This window comes from Carcharhinus amblyrhynchos, unplaced genomic scaffold, assembly GCF_965287045.1.
Source record: "Carcharhinus amblyrhynchos unplaced genomic scaffold, sCarAmb.v2.hapA scaffold_58, whole genome shotgun sequence".
Lineage (NCBI taxonomy): Eukaryota > Metazoa > Chordata > Chondrichthyes > Carcharhiniformes > Carcharhinidae > Carcharhinus > Carcharhinus amblyrhynchos.
The window spans coordinates 1,135,133-1,157,500 of record NW_027649798.1 but is presented as its reverse complement, the minus strand read 5'-3'; the positions used below and the strand labels follow the sequence as shown (position 1 = coordinate 1,157,500).

The following is a 22,368-nucleotide window of genomic DNA, read 5'->3' as shown; positions in this document are numbered from 1 at the left end:
AGGAGGGGAAGTTGCACTTTTGATGAGAGAAACATCACAGCCATACTGAGAGGGGATATATCCAAGGGTTTGTCCACTGAGTTTATATGGGTAGAACTGAGAAACAAGAAGCGGGAAATCACTTTGATAGGGTTGTACTATAGGCCCCCAAATAGTCAGCAGGAAATTGAGGAGCAAATATGTAAGGAGATTACATATCTCCTTACACGGTACTGCAGCATAGTGGTTAGCACTGCTGCTTCGCAGCTCCAGGGATCTGGGTTTGATTCCCAGCTTGGGTCACTGTCTGTGTGGAGTTTGCACATTCTCCTCGTGTCTGTGTGGGTTTCCTCAATCTGGCCATAAAACATTAGAAAAGGGTCGTGGGTGGAGAGGGGGACTGGTGGTGTTGAGATGGCGGCGCGGGCTCGTTGGGCCAAAGGGCCTGTTTCCCGGGCTGTTTTTGTTCTTTGTTCTTTGTTCCTCCCACAGTCCAAAGATGTGCAGGTTAGGTTGATTGGTCATGCTAAATTGCCCCTTAGTGTCCTGAGAGGTCTAGTTTGCGTCTAGTTTGGGGGCGTTTAAGAGATCTCTGGATAGGTTTATGGACGAAAAGGGATTGGTATAGGCTAGTGGGTCATTGTTTTTGTAACTGGTTGGCGCAACATCGTGGGCCGAAGGGCCTGTTCTGCGCTGTAATGTTCTATGTTCTATGTTCTATGTTCTAGGTGTAGGTTAGAAGGATTAGTGGGTAAATATGTAGGGATATGGGGGCAGGGCCTGGGTGGGATTGTGGTCGGTACAGACTCAATGGGCCGAATGGCCTCCTTCTGCACTGTAGGGTTTCTATGATTCTATGGGATTACAGATATCTCCAAGAAAAATAAGGTGGTAATAGTGGGGGATTTTAACTTTCCCAACATTGATTGGGACAGCCATAGTATTAGAGGGTTGGATGGAGAGAAATTTGTTGAGTGTATTCAGGAGGAATTTCTCATTCAGTATGTGGATGGCCCAACTAGACAGGGGGCAAAACTTGACCTCCTCTTGGGAAATAAGGAAGGGCAGGCGACAGAAGTGTTAGTGAGGGATCACTTTGGGACCAGTGAATATAATTCCATTAGTTTTAAGATAGCTATGGAGATTGATAGGTCTGGCCCAAAAGTTAAAATTCTAAATTGGGGCAAGGCCAATTTTGATGGTATCAGGCAGGAACTTTCAAAAATTAATTGGGGGAATCTGTGGGAAGGTAAATGGGAGGCTTTCAAAAGTGTGTAAACCAGGGTTCAGGATAAGCACATTCCTCTTAGCGTGAAGGGCAAGGCTGGTGGAAGTAGGGAACCCTGGATGACTCGGGATATTGAGACCCTGGTCAAAAAGAAGGAGGCATATGACATGCTTAGGCAGCTAGGATCAATTCAATCCTTGAAGAGTGTAGAGGGTGTCGGAGTAGAGCTACGAGAGAACTCAGAGGGCAAAAAGGGGACATGAGATTGTTTGGGATAAGGCAAAGGAGAATCCAAAGAGATTCTACAAATGCATAAAGGGCAGTACAGTAACAAAGGAGAGAGTAGGGCCTTTAAGGATCAACAAGGACATCTATGTGTGGATCCATGGGTGAGATCCTAAATGAATATTTCTCATCAGTATTTACTGTTGAGAAAAGTATGGATGTTAGGGAACTTGGGGAAATAAATAGTGATGTCTTGAGGAGTGTACATATTATAGAGAAGGAGATGCTGGAAGTCTTAAAGCACATCAAGGTAGATAAATCCCAGGATCTGATGAAGTGTATCCCAGGACACTGTGGGAGGCTAGGGAGGAAATTGCATGTCCACTAGCAGAGATATTTGAATCATCGATAGTCATGGGTGAGGAGCCTGAAGATTGGAGGGTGGCAAATGTTGTGCCTTTGTTTAAAAAGGGCTGCAGGGAAAATCTGGGAACTACAGGCCAGTGAGCCAGACGTCTAAAGTAGGTAAATTTTTACAAGGTATTCTGAGATCTGTAGGCATTTAGAGATGCAAGGTCTGATTAGGGACAGTCAGCATAGCTTTGTGAATGGAAAATCATGTCTTGTGAATTTGAGTTTTTGAAGGGGTAACGAAGAAGGTAAATCAGGACAGTGCAGTTGATGTTGTCTATGTGGACTTTAGCAAAGCCTTTGACAAGGTGCCACATGGAAGGTTGTTGCATAAGGTTAAAACTCATGGGATCCAGGGTGAGGTAGGCAAATGGATACAAAATTGGCTTGACAACAGAAGCCTGGTGGCTGTAGCGGGTTGTTTTTCACATTGGAGGCCTGTGACCAGTGGTGTGCCTCAGGGGTTGGTGCTAGGTCCCCTGTTATTTGTTACTTACGTTAATGATTTGGATGAGAATATAGGAGGCATGGTTAGTAAGTTTGCAGATGACACCAAGACTGTTGTCATAGATTATCTAGGATTGCAACGGGATCTTGATCAATTGGGCCAGTGGGCTGATGAATGACAGATGAAATTTAATTTAGACAAATGCGAGGTGATGCATTTTGGTAGGTTGAACCAGGGCAGGATTTATTCAGTTAATGGTAGGGCATTAGGGAGAGTTACAGAACAAAGAGATCTAGGGGTACATGTTCATAGCTCCTTGAAAGTGGAGTCACAGGTGGACAGAGTGGCGAAGAAGGCATTCGGTATGCCTGGTTTCATTGGTCGGAACGTTGAATACAGGAGCTGGGACGTCTTGTTGAAGTTGTACAAGACATTGGTAAGGCCACACTTGGAATACTGTGTACAGTTCTGGTCACTCTATTATAGAAAGGATATTACTAAACTAGAAAGAGTGCAGAAAAGATTTACTAGGATGCTACTGGGACTTGGTGGTTTGAGTTACAAGGAGAGGCTGAATAGACTGGGACTTTTTTCCCTGGTGCGTGAGACTTAGTAGTGATTTTATAGAGTCTATAAAATTATGAGGGGCACAGATGAGGTAGATGGTCAACATCTTTTCCCAAAGGTAGAGGAGTGTAAAACTAGAGGGCTTAGGTTCAAGGTGAGAGGGGAGAGATATAAAGGTGTCCAGACAGGCAATTTTTTCACACAGAGGGTGGTGAGTGTCTGGAACAAGCTGCTAGAGGTAGTAGTAGAGGCGGGTACAATTTTGTCCTTTAAAAAGCATTTAGACAGTTACATCGGTAAGATGGGTATAGAGGGATATGGGCCAAATGCGGGCAGTTGGGATTAGCTTAGGGGTTTAAAAAAAAGGGTGGCATGGACAAGTTGGGCCGAAGGGCCTGTTTCCATACTGTAAACATTTATGACTCTACTGTAAGTGGACAGTGTGGCTCTGCCGTTGACATCCTTCGACCTGTGTACCCTGGCCTGAGAGAGCATGTGGGATGTGACCTGGGGATTATTCTGTCTCCACTCTTCCATGTGGTGGAGAGACATCTCCCCACAGAGCCAGGCTGAAGGTAGAAGAGGGAGATTGTCCCTCTGTCCTGTCATTCTGTGGTGCCACAACCTTAAAGCACTATGACCCACTGTGTCTGCAGGCCAACTGTATCCTATTTGCAATGATGTATGATCACAGCCTCAGTTCACAGCCTTTCCTCTTCTCTTCTCATTTAGCAACCAAACTTTAAGCAGAAATTTGTTGCCTTGCTGAAGAGATTCAAAGTGACCGATGAGGTACGTATCATTGGATTAACTTCCTCCTTTACACACATTGAGTAAGCACAAAACATTGGAGTGAGCAGAATTAGTGTCAAAGCACTCACTTTCGGTTTCTCTCTTTTGAGCCTGCGACTAACCCTGCAAAACCATTCTGCATCTCAGTTTCCCAACTGCAGAGATACATTTCACATGGGAGACCTCATGATTTCTCGCTTCTCAAATCCTTTAAAGAGCATTCTTATTGAGAGTTTAAACATCCACTCTCTATCCATCTGCTAACCCAGAAATAGTAGGCTGAATGGCCTCTTTGTGCTGGAGGATTCTACAGCTATCAGTGATTCTGGATGTCAGGAGTTCACGTTCTGAGGAAAAGGTTTGTTCCCTTTGAAAATAAAGGTGACTTTGAGGTGAAGTTTCTGAAATTATGAAGGGCATTTACAAAGATAACCTTGTCTAATTGTTAAATATGATTACATTGAAATTTGCAACATGGAGACCATTTTCCCCATCATGTCAGTGCCAGCCCAAAAAGAGCTATCGAATTTCCCTTTCCAGCTCCCGGTCTACAGCATTGTAGGTTCCAACATTTTAAGCACACATTCAAATGTTTTTAAATGTGTGCCATGTTTCTGCCTCACTCTCAAGCGGTGAGCTCCAGATTCCCAGCACCCTCTGGATAAAGAACTCTCTCTTCAATATCTCTCTAATAATTGTACTAGTCACTTTCATCCTGCTTATTGACCTGCTTAGCGGTAATCCTTCCAATCCACTGGTAACTTACTAACTATACCCCCTCTATTCTCATCCAAACCATTAATATAAATGACAAATAACCGTGGGCCCAGCACTGATCTCTGAGGCACACCACTGGTCACAGGCCTCCAGTTTGAAAAAACAATTCTCTACAACACTCTCTGGCTTCTGTCAAGAAGCCAGCTTTGTATCCATTTAGATTCCTTGCCCTGGATCCCGTGAGATTTAACCTTATGCAACAACCTACCATGTGGTACCTTGTCAAAGGCCTTCCTAAAGTCCATGTAGACAACAATCAACTGTACTGCCCTCATCTACCTTCTTGGTTACCCCTTCAAAAAACTCAATCAAATTTGTGAGATGTGATTTTCCACTCACAAAGCCATGCTGACTGTCCCTAATCAATCCTTGTGTTTCTAAATGCCTGTAGATCCTGTCTCTCAAAATACCTTCAACAATTTACCCACCACAGATGGGAGGCTCACTGGCCTGTAGTTCCCAGGCTTTTTAAACAAAGGCACAACATTTGCCACTCTCCAAGTATGAATGGGACAGTGGGTAAAATAGGAACCACAAGATCTGTGCTCTGGTTCTGCTTTGCCATTAAGGAACATTCACTACAAAACTGGATTACTGATGGCTCCTGCGACTGACTAACTGGAAATATATCTCTCATCAGCACTGAGCTCTTGTGTAGGAAGAAAGATGAAAGCCTTCTATTGATAGAACACCTTTTAGGGGCCTCACTATGTCCCAAATCAGTATCACACTGAAGTAGCTCTTTGGATTTTGAAGTCTCTGGAGTGAGACTTGAACCTGCAACCTGGTAACTCAGAGTCAGGTGTGTTACTGATTGAACCACGGCTGACACATAGGGGCACCAGTGTGGAACATCACTCACCCAAAGGACAGTTTCTGATTGTAGTCTGTTTGCAATCTTTCCCATTGTTAAATTGTGCTGATTTATTTTATGTGTAAGGTGCTGGACTCTGATCCTGTGGACCAGACCCAGGAAGCGGAAGAGGATCTTGACCTGCTTTATGAGAGCCTGGAAGTTTACAACCCCAGTGACAGTGGCCCAGAAATGGAAGATAATGACAGCGTTCTTAGCACACCAAAGCCTAAACTAAAGTAAGTGATACAAACTGACTGCAGTAAAGGCAGAAGAGTGTGTGTGCTGATAAGTTCACTCTGAGTCTTGCTAGGAGCCAACAGGTCTTTTGATTTACTGGGTACCCTTCTCCTCAGCTTGAAGCTCTGAGTTCAAATCCTACTCAGGACTGTTGACCATGGAAGGAGATTTCATGATGCAGTTTAACAGATTGGTAGTCATCTGCTAATCCTCCCCACAGTTCCTCAAAGGCTAAATGTGTGTGAATATACAAACCAGAAGAAATATTGAGTTCATGGAATAGAAGGGTCAGTGTCAGCTTAGTTAAAATACTTTGTAATGGGTTTGTAGACATTTGTTCCCCCAAGGGTCACTAGTGCTATGAGAACTGCTTTGTTGTCACATCGATGGCTTGAATTTTGATCATGGCTGATCATCATATTCAATATCCTGCTCCCCCTTCCCACCCCCCCAACCTTTGAACTCTTTAGCCCCAAGAGCTATATCTAATTTCTTCTTGAAATCACATGCCAGCCCTATACTCAAATCCTCTTGCTATGAAGGCCAACATATCATTTGCCTTCTTTACAGCCTGCTGTTCCTGCAAGCTTACTTTCAGTGACTGATGTATGAGAACATCTATGATTCTAGGAGGTGACTTTTCTTTATTGGTTAAAGATGACGTCAAGGCTGTACTAAGAAATGACATTGACACTAAGGACCAACATGTTTGTTGGATGTTATCTGGATTGGGAGGCATGCCATATGAGGATAGGTCAAGGGAGCTTGGTCTTTTCTCCTTGGAGAGACAAAGGATGAGAGGTGACCTGATAGAGGTGTATAAGATGATGAGAGGTATTGATTGGGTGGATTGTCAGAGGCTTTTCCCCAGGGCTGAAATGGTTGCTACGAGAGGACATAGGTTTAAGGTGCTGGGGAGTAGGTACGGAGGAGATGTCAGGGGTAAGTTTTTCACTCAGAGGGCGGTGGGTGAGTGGAATCGGCTGCTGTCGGTGGTGGTGGAGGCAAATTCATTAGGGTCTTTTAACTTTTAAGAGACTTCTGGATGAGTAGATGGGACTTAATAGGATTGAGGGTTATAGGTAAGCCTAGTAGGCACAACTTGTGGGCCAAAGGGCCTGTTTGTGTTGTAGTTTTTCTATGATTCTATGTTGAATCGATCTGGTAGAAATAAAAAACAAGGCAAATAACATCTTGGTTGGAGTAATTTATGGCCCCAGAGCAATATAGCTAGAGTGGGTCCCACAGTACAAACCAAGGAATAACAAGGGCTTGTGAGAAGGGCACGGCTGTAATGATGGGTGATTCTAATATGTATATTGACTGGATCAATCACATTGGCAAAGGCAGCCACGAGGGAGATTTCAGAGTGTATGAGAGACTGTTTCTTAGAGCAACATGTGACGGAACTAGCCAGGGAGCAGCTATTTTACATTCAGTATTATGTAACGATGAAGGATTGATAAATGGTCTTGTTGTTAAAGATGCTCTTGGAAAGAGTGATCACAGCATACCAGAGTTTCAGATTCAGATCGAGCGAGAGAAGACAGAGCTCCAGACTAGAGTTTTAGCATTGGACAGAGGTAATGGTACAGGCCTGAGGAAAGAGTTAAACTGGGCACAAATAATTGAGGGCAGGACAGTTGAGGAACAATGACAGTAAACTGATTGGGCAAACTTCAAGCAAGTGTGAGGTTATCCACTTTACTATTTAAAGGGCGAAAAGCTGCAGCATGCTACAGTGCAGAGGGACCTGGGGGTCCTTGTCCATGAGTTGCAAAAACCCAGTCTGCAGGTGCAGCAGGTGATCAAGAAGGCGAATGGGATGCTGGCCTTTATAGCGAGGGGGATAGAATATAAAAGTAGGGAGGTCTTGCTGCAACTGTACAGGGCACTGGTGAGGCCGCAGCTGGAGTACTGTGTGCAGCTTTGGTCGCCACACTTGCGGAAGGATATTTTGGCCTTGGAGGGAGTGCAGAGGAGGTTCACTAGGCTGATACCGGAGATGAGCGGGTTGGACTATGAAGAGAGGCTGAATAGACTGGGTCTGTACTCGTTGGAGTTTAGAAGGATGAGGGGGGATCTTATAGAGACGTATAAGATAATGAAGGGGATAGATAGGGTAGAGGTGGAGAGACTCTTCCCGCTCAAAAAGGACAGTAGGACTAGAGGGCACAGCCTCAAGATAAAGGGGGGGCGATTTAGAACAGAGTTGAGGAGGAACTTCTTCACTCAAAGGGTGGTGAATCTCTAGAATTCTCTGCCCGTTGAAGTGGTGGAGGCTACCTCGCTGAATATATTTAAGACACGGGTAGATAGGTTTTTGGTAGACAAGGGAATTAAGGGTTATGGGGAGAGAGCGAGAAAGTGGAACTGATCCACTTCAGATCAGCCATGATCTTATTGAATGGCGGGGCAGGCTCGAAGGGCTAGATGGCCTACTCCTGCTCCTATTTCTTATGTTCTTATGTTCTAAGCTTGTCTTAGCAACTCAATACATTGCACCCTATTTTACCATTTTGATTCTAAGCGCTGGGTGGACTTGAAACTGAGAGTGTTTCAGATCCGACTTTTAGACCTGCTCCTATACGTACTCTGCCTGAAAAACTATTAGCGATTCCAAATCGCGCTGCAGAAGCCTGTGGGCGGGGCTTAATGTGCCTGAAACCCTGCAACTCCGATCGGTGCCAACAACTGTGCATGTGCAGAAAGAAAAATGATAGAGTGCAGCTTCCCTGCCACATTGCTCCCGGGCTGGATAATGCCTCCCCCGACCCCGACAACGTTATTGACCCCGTTATCACCCACCCCCTCCTCCACCCAGACCCATCAAGGGTCCTTTCTACCACCTTCCCCCCTCACTGATTTCAGACAGAGTGGCAGCAGAGCCCCCTCCACCCTTTTCTCCCTCACTGATTTCAGACAGAGTGGCAGCCGACCCCCGCCCAGCCTTTCCTCTCACTAATCACAGGCAGAGTGGCAGTGCCCCCCATGCCCCTTCACTAATCTGAGGCAAAATGGCAACGAACGAACCCCCCCCCCCCCTCACTGACCTCAGGCAGAGTGGCAGCGAACCCCCCCTCCCCCCCTCACTGACCTCAGGCAGAGTGGCAGCGAACCCCCCCTCCCCCCCTCACTGACCTCAGGCAGAGTGGCCACGAACCCCTTGCCACCCCCCCCCCCACTGACCTCAGGCAGAGTGGCCGCAAACCCCTCGCCCCCCCTCCCCCCCCCCCTTACGGATCTCAGGCAGAGTGGCAGCGAACCCCTCCCCCCCCCTTACGGATCTCAGGCAGAGTGGCAGCGAACCTCTCCTCCCCTCCCCCCCAATCCTTTCCCCTCCACTGATCTCAAGGACCTACTTCCCACCTCCCCCCCACCACCACTGATCTCACGCAAAGAGCCGTCGGGTGCTCAGCACCTACCTCCTCACTAAGTGGAGCGCGGGAATCAGACTTTTGTGGAGCCTGTCTGTTTCACGCTGATTCTGGATGGGCAATGGTGGTGGTAAAAGGGGAAGTGCTGGTAAGGTAGGACATGCAGTCCATTAAGTCAATTTAAATGCATGAAAATGCATTGTTCTGCAACTCAGACTGATCACAGCTATTTTCAGGCCTTGGTAAACAGGGAATTGGCGTGGAGGCAGGAGCAGATTGTGCTACTCACCTCATGCCCAACTTTACCAAGTTTTCGCGCCTGGAAATAGATGCAACTTGATGGTAAAATCGGGCCCTGTGTTTCAGTCTGTGTACTCTACATGCACCTGCAATTTCCCTTTGTTATAAAACTGTACAAAAAAACTCTTTCTAACAGACCATGCAATTTTACAACTCTTAACATTTTACAATTTATTAATAATGTTAGAAACACTAACGTCACCACAATGTTCAGGGAGATATTGAATACCTTAAAGAAATTAAAGAAATTCCTGAGAGGAAGAGGAATTGTAGAAGGATGAAAAATGTTTTAGACAAGGAAGTCAAAGAGGATACAAAGGCAAAAACTAGGGACTACCAAACTGCAGAAGCTGGTGACAAGCTGGAGGATTGGGAAAACTTTAAAGTTCAGCCAAAGGCTGAAAATAGATTTTGATTTGATTTGATTTATTGTTGTCACATGTATTAACATACAGTGAAAATGATTGTTTCTTGCACGCTATACAGACAAAGCATACCATTCATAGAGAAGAAAACAGAAGAATGTAGAATGTAGTGTTACAGTCATAGCTAAGATATAGAGAAAGATCAACTTAATGCAAGGTAAGTCCATTCAAAAGTATGATGGCAGCGGGAAGAAGCTGTTCTTGAGTCGTCTGGTATGTGACCTCAGTCTTTTGTATCTTTTTCCCGAAGGAAATGGTGGAAGAGAGAATGTCCGGGGTGCATGGGGTCCTTAATTATGCTGGCTGCTTTGCTGAGGCAGCGGGAAGTGTAGACAGAGTCAATGGATGGGAGGCTGGTTTGTGTGATGGATTGGGCTTTTGTAATTTCTTGTGGTCTTGGGCAGAGCAGGAGCCCAGACCAAGCTGTGATAATTCCAGAAAGAATGCTTTCTATGGTGCATCTATAAAAGTAGAGTTGTAGCTGACATGCCAAATTTCCGGAGTCTTCTGAGAAAGTAGAGGTGTTGATGGGATTTTTTAACTATAGTGTCAGCATGGGGGGGACCAGGACAGGTTGTTGGTGATCTGGACACCTAAAAACTTGAAGTTCTCGACCCTTTCTACTGCCCGGTGATGTACAAAGAACAAAGAACAACCCAGCACGGGAAACAGGCCCTTCGGCCCAACGAGCCCGTGCCGCCGCATCACCCTACACCTATTCTACCCTGCATGTCTATGAATGGAACCCCTAACTTAGCCAGATTCAGGGGAGAATAGTGTCAATTTGGTAAAACCAATCAGCCTAAGAGCACATCTTTGGGGTGTGGGAGGAAACCGGAGCGCCCAGAGGAAACCCACGCAACCACAGGGAGAATGCGCAAACTCCCACAGACACAGGCCCAAATCCATGTATCTGCACAGCTAGCAGTGCTAGTCACCGAGCTGAGGCCCCAGCACCGACCCCTGGGGCACTCCTATTTGACAACCAATCCTCTATCCACGCTAACACCCTACCCCCAACTCCATGTCCCTCGACCTTCTGCAATAACCTCTTGTGAGGTAATTTGTCAAACGCCTTCTGAAAATCCAGAAAGACCACATCCACCGGCTCTCCTCTATCCACCGCCCTAGACACATCCTCATAGAACTTCAGTAAATTTGTCAGACACGACTTCCCTTTAATGAAACCGTGCTGCGTCTGCCCTATCAAGCAATTCCCTTCAAGTTGCCTCGCAATTTCCTCCTTAATGACGGATTCTAACATTTTACCTACCACAGACGTTAAACTAACCGGCCTATAATTCCCCGCCTTTTGCCTGGCACCCTTCTTAAACAATGGCGTAACATTAGCCGTTTTCCAATATAGGTAACATTAACCTACCAAACGGAATAAAAAGACAAAAACGTTAATCTTACAAGCCTGCTTTTCCGGTGTCTCCCGAGGTTCTAACCTTATTTAATAGCCCCTACCATAACCCTCCATCCTCGTTTCACTCGTGTCTATCTAACTGAACCTTAAACGAGTCCAACGTTCCTACCTCCACCACCCTACTCGGTAGCGCGTTCCATACCCCCACAATTCTCTGCGTAAAGAACCTTCCTCTCACTTCCAAATTATACCTCTCCCCCCTCACCCTTAAATCATGACCTCTCGTGTTTGTACCCAGTCTAGGGAGCAGTCTGTCACTATTAACTCTATCTATTCCCTTCAGTATCTTATATACCTCTATCATGTCCCCCCTCAGTCTCCGTCTTTCCAAGGAGAAAAGTCCCAGTTTCTCTAACCTTTCCTCGTAACCCAGCCCCTCCATGCCAGGCAACATCCTGGTAAACCTCCTCTGCACCCTTTCCAGAGACTCCACGTCCTTCCGGTAGTAAGGTGACCAGAACTGGACGCAGTACTCCAAATGCGGTCTAACCAACGTTCTGTACAACTGAAGCATTAGACGGCAGCTTTTATACTCTATACTCCTTCCTATAAAGGCTAACATTCCATACGCCTTCCTAACAACCTTCTCCACTTGTGACGCAACCTTCATGGATTTGTGAACCTGCACTCCCAGGTCCCTCTGTATGTCTGTACTCCTAATCTGTCTACCTTTTATCACATAGCTCCTCTCTGCATTATTCCTTCCAAAATGCATCACCTCGCATTTGTCAGGATTAAATTCCATCTGCCACCTATCTGCCCAATGCACCAACCTATCTATATCCTGTTGTATCACCTGACAATCCAGTTCAGTACCCGCCAACCCTGCCATCTTGGTGTCATCAGCAAACTTGCTGATCACACCACCTACACTCTCTTCCAAGTCATGTAGACAGGGACTTGTTCTCCTTTATGCATCCTGAAGTCGATGACAATCTCCTTTGTTTTGTTGACATTGAGGGAGAGATTATTGTTGCCACACCAGTTCACCAGATTCTCTATCTCATTCCTGTGCTGTCTCGACATTGTTTGAGATCCGACCCCACTACGGTGGTGTCATCAGCAAACTTGAAAATCAAATTGGAGGGAAATTTGGCCGCACAGTCATAGGTGTATAACGTGTATAGTAGGGGGCTGAGAACACAGCCTTGTGAGGCACCGGTGTCGAGGATGATCGTGGAGGAGGTGTTGTTGGCTATCCTTACTGATTGTGGTCTGTGAGTTAGGAAGTTCAGGATCCAGTCGCAGAGGGAGGAGCCGAGGCCCAGGCCACGGAGCTTGGTGATGAGTTTCGTCGGAATAATGGTGTTCAAGGCTGAGCTGTAGTCAATAAATAGAAGTGTTATCTAGGTGTTCCAGGGTTGAGTGCAGTATCAGGGAGATGGTGTCTGCTGTGGACCTGTTGCTGTGGTAGACAAACTGTAGTGGATCCAGGTAGTCCAGGAGGCTGGAATTGATTTGTGCCAGGGCTAACCTTTCGAAGTACTTCATAATGATGGATGTCAGAGCCACTGGCCGATGGTCATTAAGACACACTGCTTGGTTTTTCTGAGGTACCAGGATGGTCATCTTCTTGAGGCAGGTAGGGACCTCAGATTGTTGTAAAGAGAGATTGAAGATGTTGTGAATACCCCCGCCAGCTAATCCGTGCAGGATCTGAGTGCTTATCCGGGCCCGTCACTTTCCATGGGTCGATCTTCAAGAAAGCTGCTCTGACATCTGCAATGGTGACCCCCAGATACAGATTCAAGCAGAGCTTCCAGGGTGGAGGGCCCGCTGTCGCTGACCTCTTGCTCAAAATGGGCGTAGAATATATTGAGCTCATCAGGGAAGGGTGTGTTGAAGCCGACAAATTAATTAAAATGAAATTAGAATTAAAAGAGCTAAGATGATGTACAAAAGGAAACTAGCAGAAAACATGAACACAAATATTAAAAGCGTCTGTAAGCGTCTAAAGAGGAAGGGAATAGCCTGCATCCGAGGATATTAAAGGAGGTGGCAGCAGAGATAGTGGATACATTGGTTGTGATAGTTCAGAATTTCTTGGATTCTGGTAAGGTCCCTGTGGATTGGAAACACGCTAATGTGACACCCCCATTCAAAGGGGAGAGAGGCAAAAAAGAGGAAACTATAGGCCGGTTAGCTTGACCTCTGTGGCAGGGAAGTTTCTGGAATCAGTCATTAAGGAGAAGATGAATGAGCATTTGGAAAGATAAAGCTCGATCCAGTATTGTCAGTGTGGTTTTATGAAGGGAAAGTCATGCTTGACAAACTTGATGGAGTTCTTTGAAGAAGCAGGGTGGATAGTGGGGAACCTGTGCATGTGGTATATCTAAACTTCCAGGAGATGCTTGACAGGGTGCCACATAAAAGATTGATCCAGAAGGTGAGATTGCAGGGAACTGGGGAATAGAGTGCTGTATTGGATTGAGGATTGGCTAACTGAAAGAAAGCAGAGGCTCAGGATAAATGGGCCCTTCTCTGGCTGGAGAAGTATAACTAGCAGGGGGTCGGGGGGAGGGGTACCGCAGGGATCAGCCCTCGGAACTCAACTCTTTACAATCTATATAAATGATCTGTAAACAGGGACAGAGTGTAACGTTACAAAATGTGCACATGGGATCCAGGGGGCTTTGGCCTTGTGGATCCAGAACTGGCTTGCCTGCAGAAGGCAGAGAGTGGTTGTGGATGGGTCTTTTTCTGCATGGAGGTCGGTCACCAGTGGAGTGCCCCAGGGATCTGTTCTAGGACCCTTGCTGTTTGTCATTTTCATAAATGACCTGGATGAGGAAGTGGAGGGATGAGGAAGTGGAGGGATGAGGAAGTGGAGGGATGGGTTAGTAAGTTCGCCGACGATACGAAGGTTGGTGGTGTTGTGGATGGTCTGGAGGGATGTCAGAAGTTGCAGCGGGACATAGATAGGATACAAGACTGGGCGGAGAAGTGGCAGATGGACTTCAACGCAGATAAATGTGTAGTGGTCCATTTTGGCAGGACCAATGGGATGAAGGAATACAATATCAAGGGTAGGAGTCTTAGCTGTGTTGAAGAGCAGAGGGATCTTGGGGTCCGGGTCCATAGGACTCTTAAATCGGCCTCGCAGGTGGAGGATGTGGTCAAGAAGGCGTATGGTGTACTGGCCTTCATTAATCAAGGGATTGAGTTTAGGAGTCAGGAGGTATTGCTGCAACTTTATAGGACCCTTGTCAGACCCCACTTGGAGTACTGTGCACAGTTCTGGTCGCCTCACTACAGGAAGGATGTGGAAGCTATTGAGAGGGTGCAGAGGAGATTTACAAGGATGTTGCCTGGATTGGGAGGCATGCCTTATGAAGATAGGTTGAGGGAGCTGGGACTCTTCTCCTTGGAGAGACGAAGGTTGAGAGGCGACCTGATAGAGGTTTATAAAATGTTGAGAGGAATAGATAGGGTGGATTATCAGAGGCTATTTCCCAGGGCTGAAATAGTCGCTACGAGAAGACACAGATTTAAGGTGCTGGGAAGCAAGTACAGAGGAGGTGTTAGGGGTAAGCTTTTCACTCAGCGGGTGGTGAGTGAATGAAATCGGCTGCCATCGGTGGTGGTGGAGGCGAACTCGCTGGGGTCTTTTAAAAGACTTCTGGATGAGTATATGGGATCTAATGGGATTGGGGGTTATAGATAGTTCTATGGCTTAGTAGGTGTAGAAGTGATCGGCGCAACTAGTGGGCCGAAGGGCCTGTTTGTGCTGTAGTGTTCTATGTTCTATAATACCAAAATAGAGGGAAAGCAAGCAGTGAAGAGGATATAAAGAGTTTACAGATGGATCTTGATAGGCCAGGAGAATGAGCCAAAATTTGGTGGATGGAATTTAATGAATCGCAGAAAGTGGTATGCAAGTGTAGCACGTAATAAAAAGGCCAATGGGATGTTGGTATTTATTGCAGAGGAACTGGAGTATAAAAGTAGATGTGTTTTGTTGCGATTGTACAGGGTGTTGTTGAGACCACATTAGGAGCATTGTGTCCAGTTTGGGTCTCTTTATTTGAGGAAGGGTGTGGGGCATTGGAGGCAGTTCAGAGGAGCTTCACCAGATTGATTCCGGGGATGAAGGGGTTGACATAGGAGGAGAGATTAAACAGTTTGGGTTTTTCTCGCTGGTGTTTAGAGGGATGAGAGGGGATCTGATCGAGGTATATAAAATTTTAAAAGGGATTGATAAAGTAAGTGTAGACCAAGCGTTTCCCCCGTGTGGGGCAGTTCAGGACAAGAGGTCACAGAGATCGGTCGAGGGGCAATAGATTTAAAACCGAGATGAGGAGGAACCACTTCTCACAGAGGGTGCTGAATTTGTGGAACTCGCTGCTCCATAGTGCGGTGAAGTCTGAATCACTGGTTCCAGGAGAGAGACAGATATATTTCTGATAAAAAAGGGATAAGGGGAACAGGTGGGGAGGTGGATTTGAGAGCAGGGAGAGATCAGCCATGATCTGATTGACAGCAGGGCAGGCTCAAAGGGCTGAATTTGCCAATTTCTGCTCCTAGTTCCAATGTTCCGACGATCTGGGATTTATAAACAGAGGCATTAGGTGCAAAAGCCTTTATTAAGCTCTCATTAGGCCACAAGTAGAGTCTTATATCCAGTTCTGGCCACCACATATTAGGAAAGACGTGAGGGCCCCTCAGAAGGTGCGGAGGAAATTTGAGTCCAGGAATGAGGGGATTTAATGACAAGGTTAGGTTAGAGAAGCTGGGGTTGTTCTCCTTGGAGCAGCAGAGACTGAGGGGAGACTTGATCAAGGTGGACATGATGATGACAGATTTGGATCAGGTGGACAACGCAAAGCTGTTCCCATTAGCTGATGGTAATGATTAAGGTTTTGGGTGGCGATTCTGGGGAGGGAAAGGATGTGTAGAAGAACCTTTTTTGCACAGTGAAACAAGCTTTTTCTGTAGTAGTCAGAAGCTTTGGTCAGTCAGGGTGGAAGAGTCAATTATTAGGGGGTACAGGTTTAAGGTGTGAGGGGCAAGATTTAAAGGAGGTGTACGAGACAGGTTTTTAACACAGAGAGTGGTGGGTGCCTGGAACTCGATGCCGGGGGAGGTAGTGGAAACGGATACGGTAGTGACTTTTAAGGGGTGTCTTGACAAGTACATGAATAGGATGGGAACGGAGGGATAGGGTTCCTGAAAGGTAAGGGGGGTTTAGTTCAGTCACGCAGCGTGGTTGGTGCAGGCTTGGAGGGCTGAAGGGCCTGTTCCTATTCTTTGTTCTCTTTCTACTTCCTCTATTAAACTTTTGGTTACATGCCCAAATACTCGAGGTGTCCTGGTGTCACACTGCTCTGATGTCACTGTCCCGGTGTCACACTGCTCTGATGTCACTGTCCCAGAGTCACACTGCTCTGATGTCACTGTCTCGGTGTCACACTGCTCTGATGTCACTGTCCCGGTGTCACACTGCTCTGATGTCACTGTCCCGGTGTCACACTGCTCTGATGTCACTGTCCCGGAGTCACACTGCTCTGATGTCACTGTCCTGACGTCACACTGCTCTGATGTCACTGTCCCGGTGTCAGACGCTCTGATGTCACTGTCCCGGTGTCACACTGCTCTGATGTCACTGTCCTGACGTCACACTGCTCTGATGTCACTGTCCCGGTGTCAGACGCTCTGATGTCACTGTCCCGGTTTCACACTGCTCTGATGTCACTGTCCCGGTGTCAGACGCTCTGATGTCACTGTCCCGGTTTCACACTGCTCTGATGTCACTGTCCCGGTGTCACACTGCTCTGATGTCACTGTCCTGGAGTCACACTGCTCTGATGTCACTGTCCCGGTGTCACACTGCTCTGATGTCACTGTCCTGGAGTCACACTGCTCTGATGTCACTGTCCCGGTGTCACACTGCTCTGATGTCACTGTCCCAGTGTCACACTGCTCTGATGTCACTGTCCCGGTGTCACACTGCTCTGATGTCACTGTCCCGGTGTCACACTGCTCTGATGTCACTGTCCTGACGTCACACTGCTCTGATGTCACTGTCCTGGAGTCACACTGCTCTGATGTCACTGTCCCGGTGTCACACTGCTCTGATGTCACTGTCCCGGTGTCACACTGCTCTGATGTCACTGTCCTGACGTCACACTGCTCTGATGTCACTGTCCCGGAGTCACACTGCTCTGATGTCACTGTCCCAGTGTCACACTGCTCTGTTGTCACTGTCCCGGTGTCACACTGCTCTGATGTCACTGTCCCAGTGTCACACTGCTCTGATGTCACTGTCCTGGAGTCACACTGCTCTGATGTCACTGTCCCAGTGTCACATTGCTCTGATGTCACTGTCCCGGTGTCACACTGCTCTGATGTCACTGTCCCGGTGTCACACTGCTCTGATGTCACTGTCCTGGAGTCACACTGCTCTGATGTCACTGTCCCGGTGTCACATTGCTCTGTTGTCACTGTCCTGGAGTCACACTGCTCTGATGTCACTGTCCCGGAGTCACACTGCTCTGATGTCACTGTCCCGGAGTCACACTGCTCTGATGTCACTGTCCTGGAGTCACACTGCTCTGATGTCACTGTCCTGGAGTCACACTGCTCTGATGTCACTGTCCCGGAGTCACACTGCTCTGATGTCACTGTCCCGGTGTCACACTGCTCTGATGTCACTGTCCCGGTGTCACACTGCTCTGATGTCACTGTCCCGGTGTCACACTGCTCTGATGTCACTGTCCTGGAGTCACACTGCTCTGATGTCACTGTCCTGGAGTCACACTGCTCTGATGTCACTGTCCCAGTGTCACACTGCTCTGATGTCACTGTCCCAGTGTCACACTGCTCTGATGTCACTGTCCCGGTGTCTCACGTTGTGATGTCACTGTCCTGGTGTCACACGCTGTGATGTCACTGTCCTGGTGTCACACTGCTCTGATGTCACTGTCCCGGTGTCACACTGCTCTGATGTCACTGTCCCGGTGTCACGCTGCTGTGATGTCACTTTCCCGGTGTCACACATTGTGATGTCACTGTCCCGGTGTCACACGCTGTGATGTCACTGTCCCGGTGTCACACGCTGTGATGTCACTGTCCCGGTGTCACACGCTGTGATGTCACTGTCCCGGTGTCACACGCTGTGATGTCACTGTCCCGGTGTCACACGCTGTGATGTCACTGTCCCGGTGTCACACGCTGTGATGTCACTGTCCCGGTGTCACACGCTGTGATGTCACTGTCCCGGTGTCACACGCTGTGATGTCACTGTCCCGGTGTCACACGCTGTGATGTCACTGTCCCGGTGTCACACGCTGTGATGTCACTGTCCCGGTGTCACACGCTGTGATGTCACTGTCCCGGTGTCACACGCTGTGATGTCACTGTCCCGGTGTCACACGCTGTGATGTCACTGTCCCGGTGTCACACGCTGTGATGTCACTGTCCCGGTGTCACACGCTGTGATGTCACTGTCCCGGTGTCACACGCTGTGATGTCACTGTCCCGGTGTCACACGCTGTGATGTCACTGTCCCGGTGTCACACGCTGTGATGTCACTGTCCCGGTGTCACACGCTGTGATGTCACTGTCCCGGTGTCACACGCTGTGATGTCACTGTCCCGGTGTCACACGCTGTGATGTCACTGTCCCGGTGTCACACGCTGTGATGTCACTGTCCCGGTGTCACACGCTGTGATGTCACTGTCCCGGTGTCACACGCTGTGATCCTTGGGATGCTTATGGCAGAATTTTAGGAGTCGCTGTTGTTGTTGAGGAATAATCAGTTGGGATTGGACAAGAATGCCGTGACCTTTGTTAGCTCACCAATGAGCAGATTTCATTCTCACAATTAGTACCAGTGGGATTTGAACGTGTGACCTCTGGGTTATCATTGCAAAACCTTGCAAAGAAAATGAAAATAACTCTTGATCATTCATCAGGCAGAGGGAGCCTGTGTTTTAATTGTCCTTCACCACTTCAAGAGGCCCCAGCGCCATCGAATTTGTGTTTGAAATACAACCATGATTGTGATATTGGAAACACAGCAACAAACTCCCAAACACAGGGAGGAGATTCCAACCATGTGTTCGTGATGTTGGTTGGTTGAGGGATATATATTAACTCAGGCATCAGACAAAACTCCACTGATGTTATTTCAATAGTACATTGAACGTAAGAACATAAGAAATAGGAGCAGGAGAAGGCCATCTAGCCCTTCGAGCCTGCCCCGCCATTCAATAAGATCATGGCTGATCTGAAGTGGCTCAGTTCCACTTTCCCGCTTTCTCCCCATAACCCTTAATCCCCTTGCCTACCAAAAACCTATCTACCCGTGACTTAAATATATTTAGTGAGGTAGCCTCCACCACTTCAATGGGCAGAGAATTCCAGAGATTCACCACCCTTTGAGAGGAGAAGTTCCTCCTCAACTCCGATCTAAACTGCCCTCCCCTTATCTTGAGGCTGTGCCCTCTAGTCCTGCTGTCCTTTCTAAGCGGGAAGAATCTCTCTACCTCTACCTTATCCATCCCCTTCATTATCTTCTACATCTCTATAAGATCTCCCCTCATCCTTCTAAACTCCAGCGAGTACAGACCCAGTCTATTTAGTCTCTCTTCATAGTCCAACCCCCTCATCTCCGGTATCAGCCTAGTGAACCTCCTCTGCACTCCCTCCAAGGCCAAAATATCCTTGCACAAGTGCGGGAACCAAAACTGCACACAGTACTCCAGCTGCGGCCTCATCAGTGCCCTGTACAGTTGCAGCAAGACCTCCCTACTTTTATATTCTATCCCCTTCGCTATAAAGGCCAGCATCCCATTCACCTTCTTGATCACCTGCTGCACCTGCAGACTGGGTTTTTGCAATTCGTGCACAAGGACCCCCAGGTTCCTCTACACCGTAGCATGCTGCAGCTTTTCGCCTTTTAAATAATAATCCCTCCTACATTGGCATGTTTTATATCCACCTCAGAGACAGAGAAAGCTTTGGTAAAAAACCTAACTGAAAGTAGACATATCGGATAGAGCGGCACTCACTCCCTCTGCACTGGCAGTATTACCCTGGTTATGTGCCAGCAGCTCTGAACTGAGTCTGTGAGTGGGAGGTGAATATGATATCTGCTGGCACACTCTGACTGAATTTGCCAGGTTTGTGGTGGTGAGCTGTCCACACTGACTGTTCATGCCTCACAAGTGTTCTTAAAGTGTAGATATTGGCTGTCAACTGCTCTGACACATCCGATGGTAATGAAACATGGTCTGAAAATACAGATCACTCTTTTGTTTCTCTCCTGACTCTGATTCTGTGAAAGTAATTTATATTCTTAGTCAGGCAAGGAACAAAAGAGCGATCTGTATTTTGATAGTGTGTTTCATTATTCTTGGACGTGTTCAATGTTTCCATTATAATTCACAATCTTGAAACAAATTTTTGTTGGAATAATAGTTCAAAAGTTTTTTCCATGATCTTCACCTTGTATTGCATGTGTGCATCTCAATCTTCTTTTCGCTGAGGAAAACTTTTAAAAAGTGATCTAATTTGAGTGATTTTCATTTCCTGGTCGGCTGTCTGTGGTCATTCTTAAATCTGATTAGTTGCTTGGGTGGTTTGATGACAGCATGCTGGAAATGCCCATGAGAGAATGCTGCCCAAGGAAAGCAGAGTGTTCTCTCTACCCGTTAACAACACGGTCTGCGGAACCCAGCGTCTGACAGGCACCATCTCACCCTCACTGGAAAGTGGGATAGAGCACAGCTCAGGCTGTCTTTCTTTCTCTTGTATATCAAAAAATAATTTATGCTCCTTCTTGCAGGCCATTTTTTGAAGGAATGTCACATTCCAGCTCACAAACAGAGATTGTCAGCCTTCAAAGCCACAAGAGCCAAATAAAGGAGCAACCAAATCCAGTGAGTCTCTCTGCATAACTGATAAACCATCACTCCCAGCCAGTCATTCTCTGAAAAACTGACTGACCCTCACTCCCACCCAGTCACTCTCTGTATAACGGATAGACCCTCACTCCCACCCAGTCACTCTCTGTATAACTGATAGACCCTCACTCCCACCCAGTCACTCTCTGTATAACTGATAGACCCTCACTCCCACCCAGTCACTCTCTGTATAACGGATAGACCCTCACTCCCACCCAGTCACTCTCTGTATAACTGATAGACCCTCACTCCCACCCAGTCACTCTGTATAACTGATAGACCCTCACTCCCACCCAGTCACTCTCTGTATAACTGATAGACCCTCACTCCCACCCAGTCACTCTCTGTATAACGGATAGACCCTCACTCCCACCCAGTCACACTCTGTATAACGGATAGACCCTCACTCCCACCCAGTCACTCTCTGTACAATCGATAGACCCTCACTCCCACCCAGTCACTCTCTGTATAACTGATAGACCCTCACTCCCACCCAGTCACTCTCTGTATAACGGGTAGACCCTCACTCCCACCCAGTCACTCTCTGTATAACTGATAGATCCTCACTCCCACCCAGTCACTCTCTGTATAACGGATAGACCCTCACTCCCACCCAGTCACTCTGTATAACGGATAGACCCTCACTCCCACCCAGTCACTCTCTGTATAACTGATAGACCCTCACTTCCACCCAGTCACTCTCTGTACAATCGATAGACCCTCACTCCCACCCAGTCACTCTCTGTATAACTGATAGACCCTCACTCCCACCCAGTCACTCTCTGTATAACGGGTAGACCCTCACTCCCACCCAGTCACTCTCTGTATAACTGATAGATCCTCACTCCCACCCAGTCACTCTCTGTATAACGGATAGACCCTCACTCCCACCCAGTCACTCTCTGTATAACTGATAGACCCTCACTCCCACCCAGTCACTCTCTGTATAACTGATAGACCCTCACTCCCACCCAGTCACTCTCTGTATAACTGATAGACCCTCACTCCCACCCAGTCACTCTCTGTATAACTGATAGACCCTCACTCCCACCCAGTCACTCTGCATAATCGATAGACCCTCACTCCCACCCAGTCACTCTCTGCGTAACGGGTAGACCCTCACTCCCACCCAGTCACTCTCTGTATAACGGATAGACCCTCACTCCCACCCAGTCACTCTCTGTATAACTGATAGACCCTCACTCCCACCCAGTCACTCTCTGTATAACTGATAGACCCTCACTCCCACCCAGTCACTCTCTGTATAACTGATAGACCCTCACTCCCACCCAGTCACTCTCTGTATAACGGGTAGACCCTCACTCCCACCCAGTCACTCTCTGTATAACTGATAGATCCTCACTCCCACCCAGTCACTCTCTGTATAACGGATAGACCCTCACTCCCACCCA

The 22,368-nt window shown here is 47.4% G+C and overlaps 1 protein-coding gene across 4 annotated transcripts in view; it reads left to right on the top strand.

Annotated features, from left to right (window-relative positions):
* Nucleotides 1-22,368, top strand: part of LOC145337674 (phosphofurin acidic cluster sorting protein 2-like) — a 489,510-nt gene that overhangs the window by 304,217 nt on the left and 162,925 nt on the right. For all 4 annotated transcript variants that reach the window (XM_080182492.1, XM_080182493.1, XM_080182494.1 and 1 more), the window contains exons 8-10: nt 3,591-3,650; nt 5,368-5,519; nt 20,839-20,932. In XM_080182492.1, the coding sequence (XP_080038618.1) occupies nt 3,591-3,650; nt 5,368-5,519; nt 20,839-20,932 (306 nt within the window). The remainder of the gene's footprint in view (nt 1-3,590; nt 3,651-5,367; nt 5,520-20,838; nt 20,933-22,368) is intronic.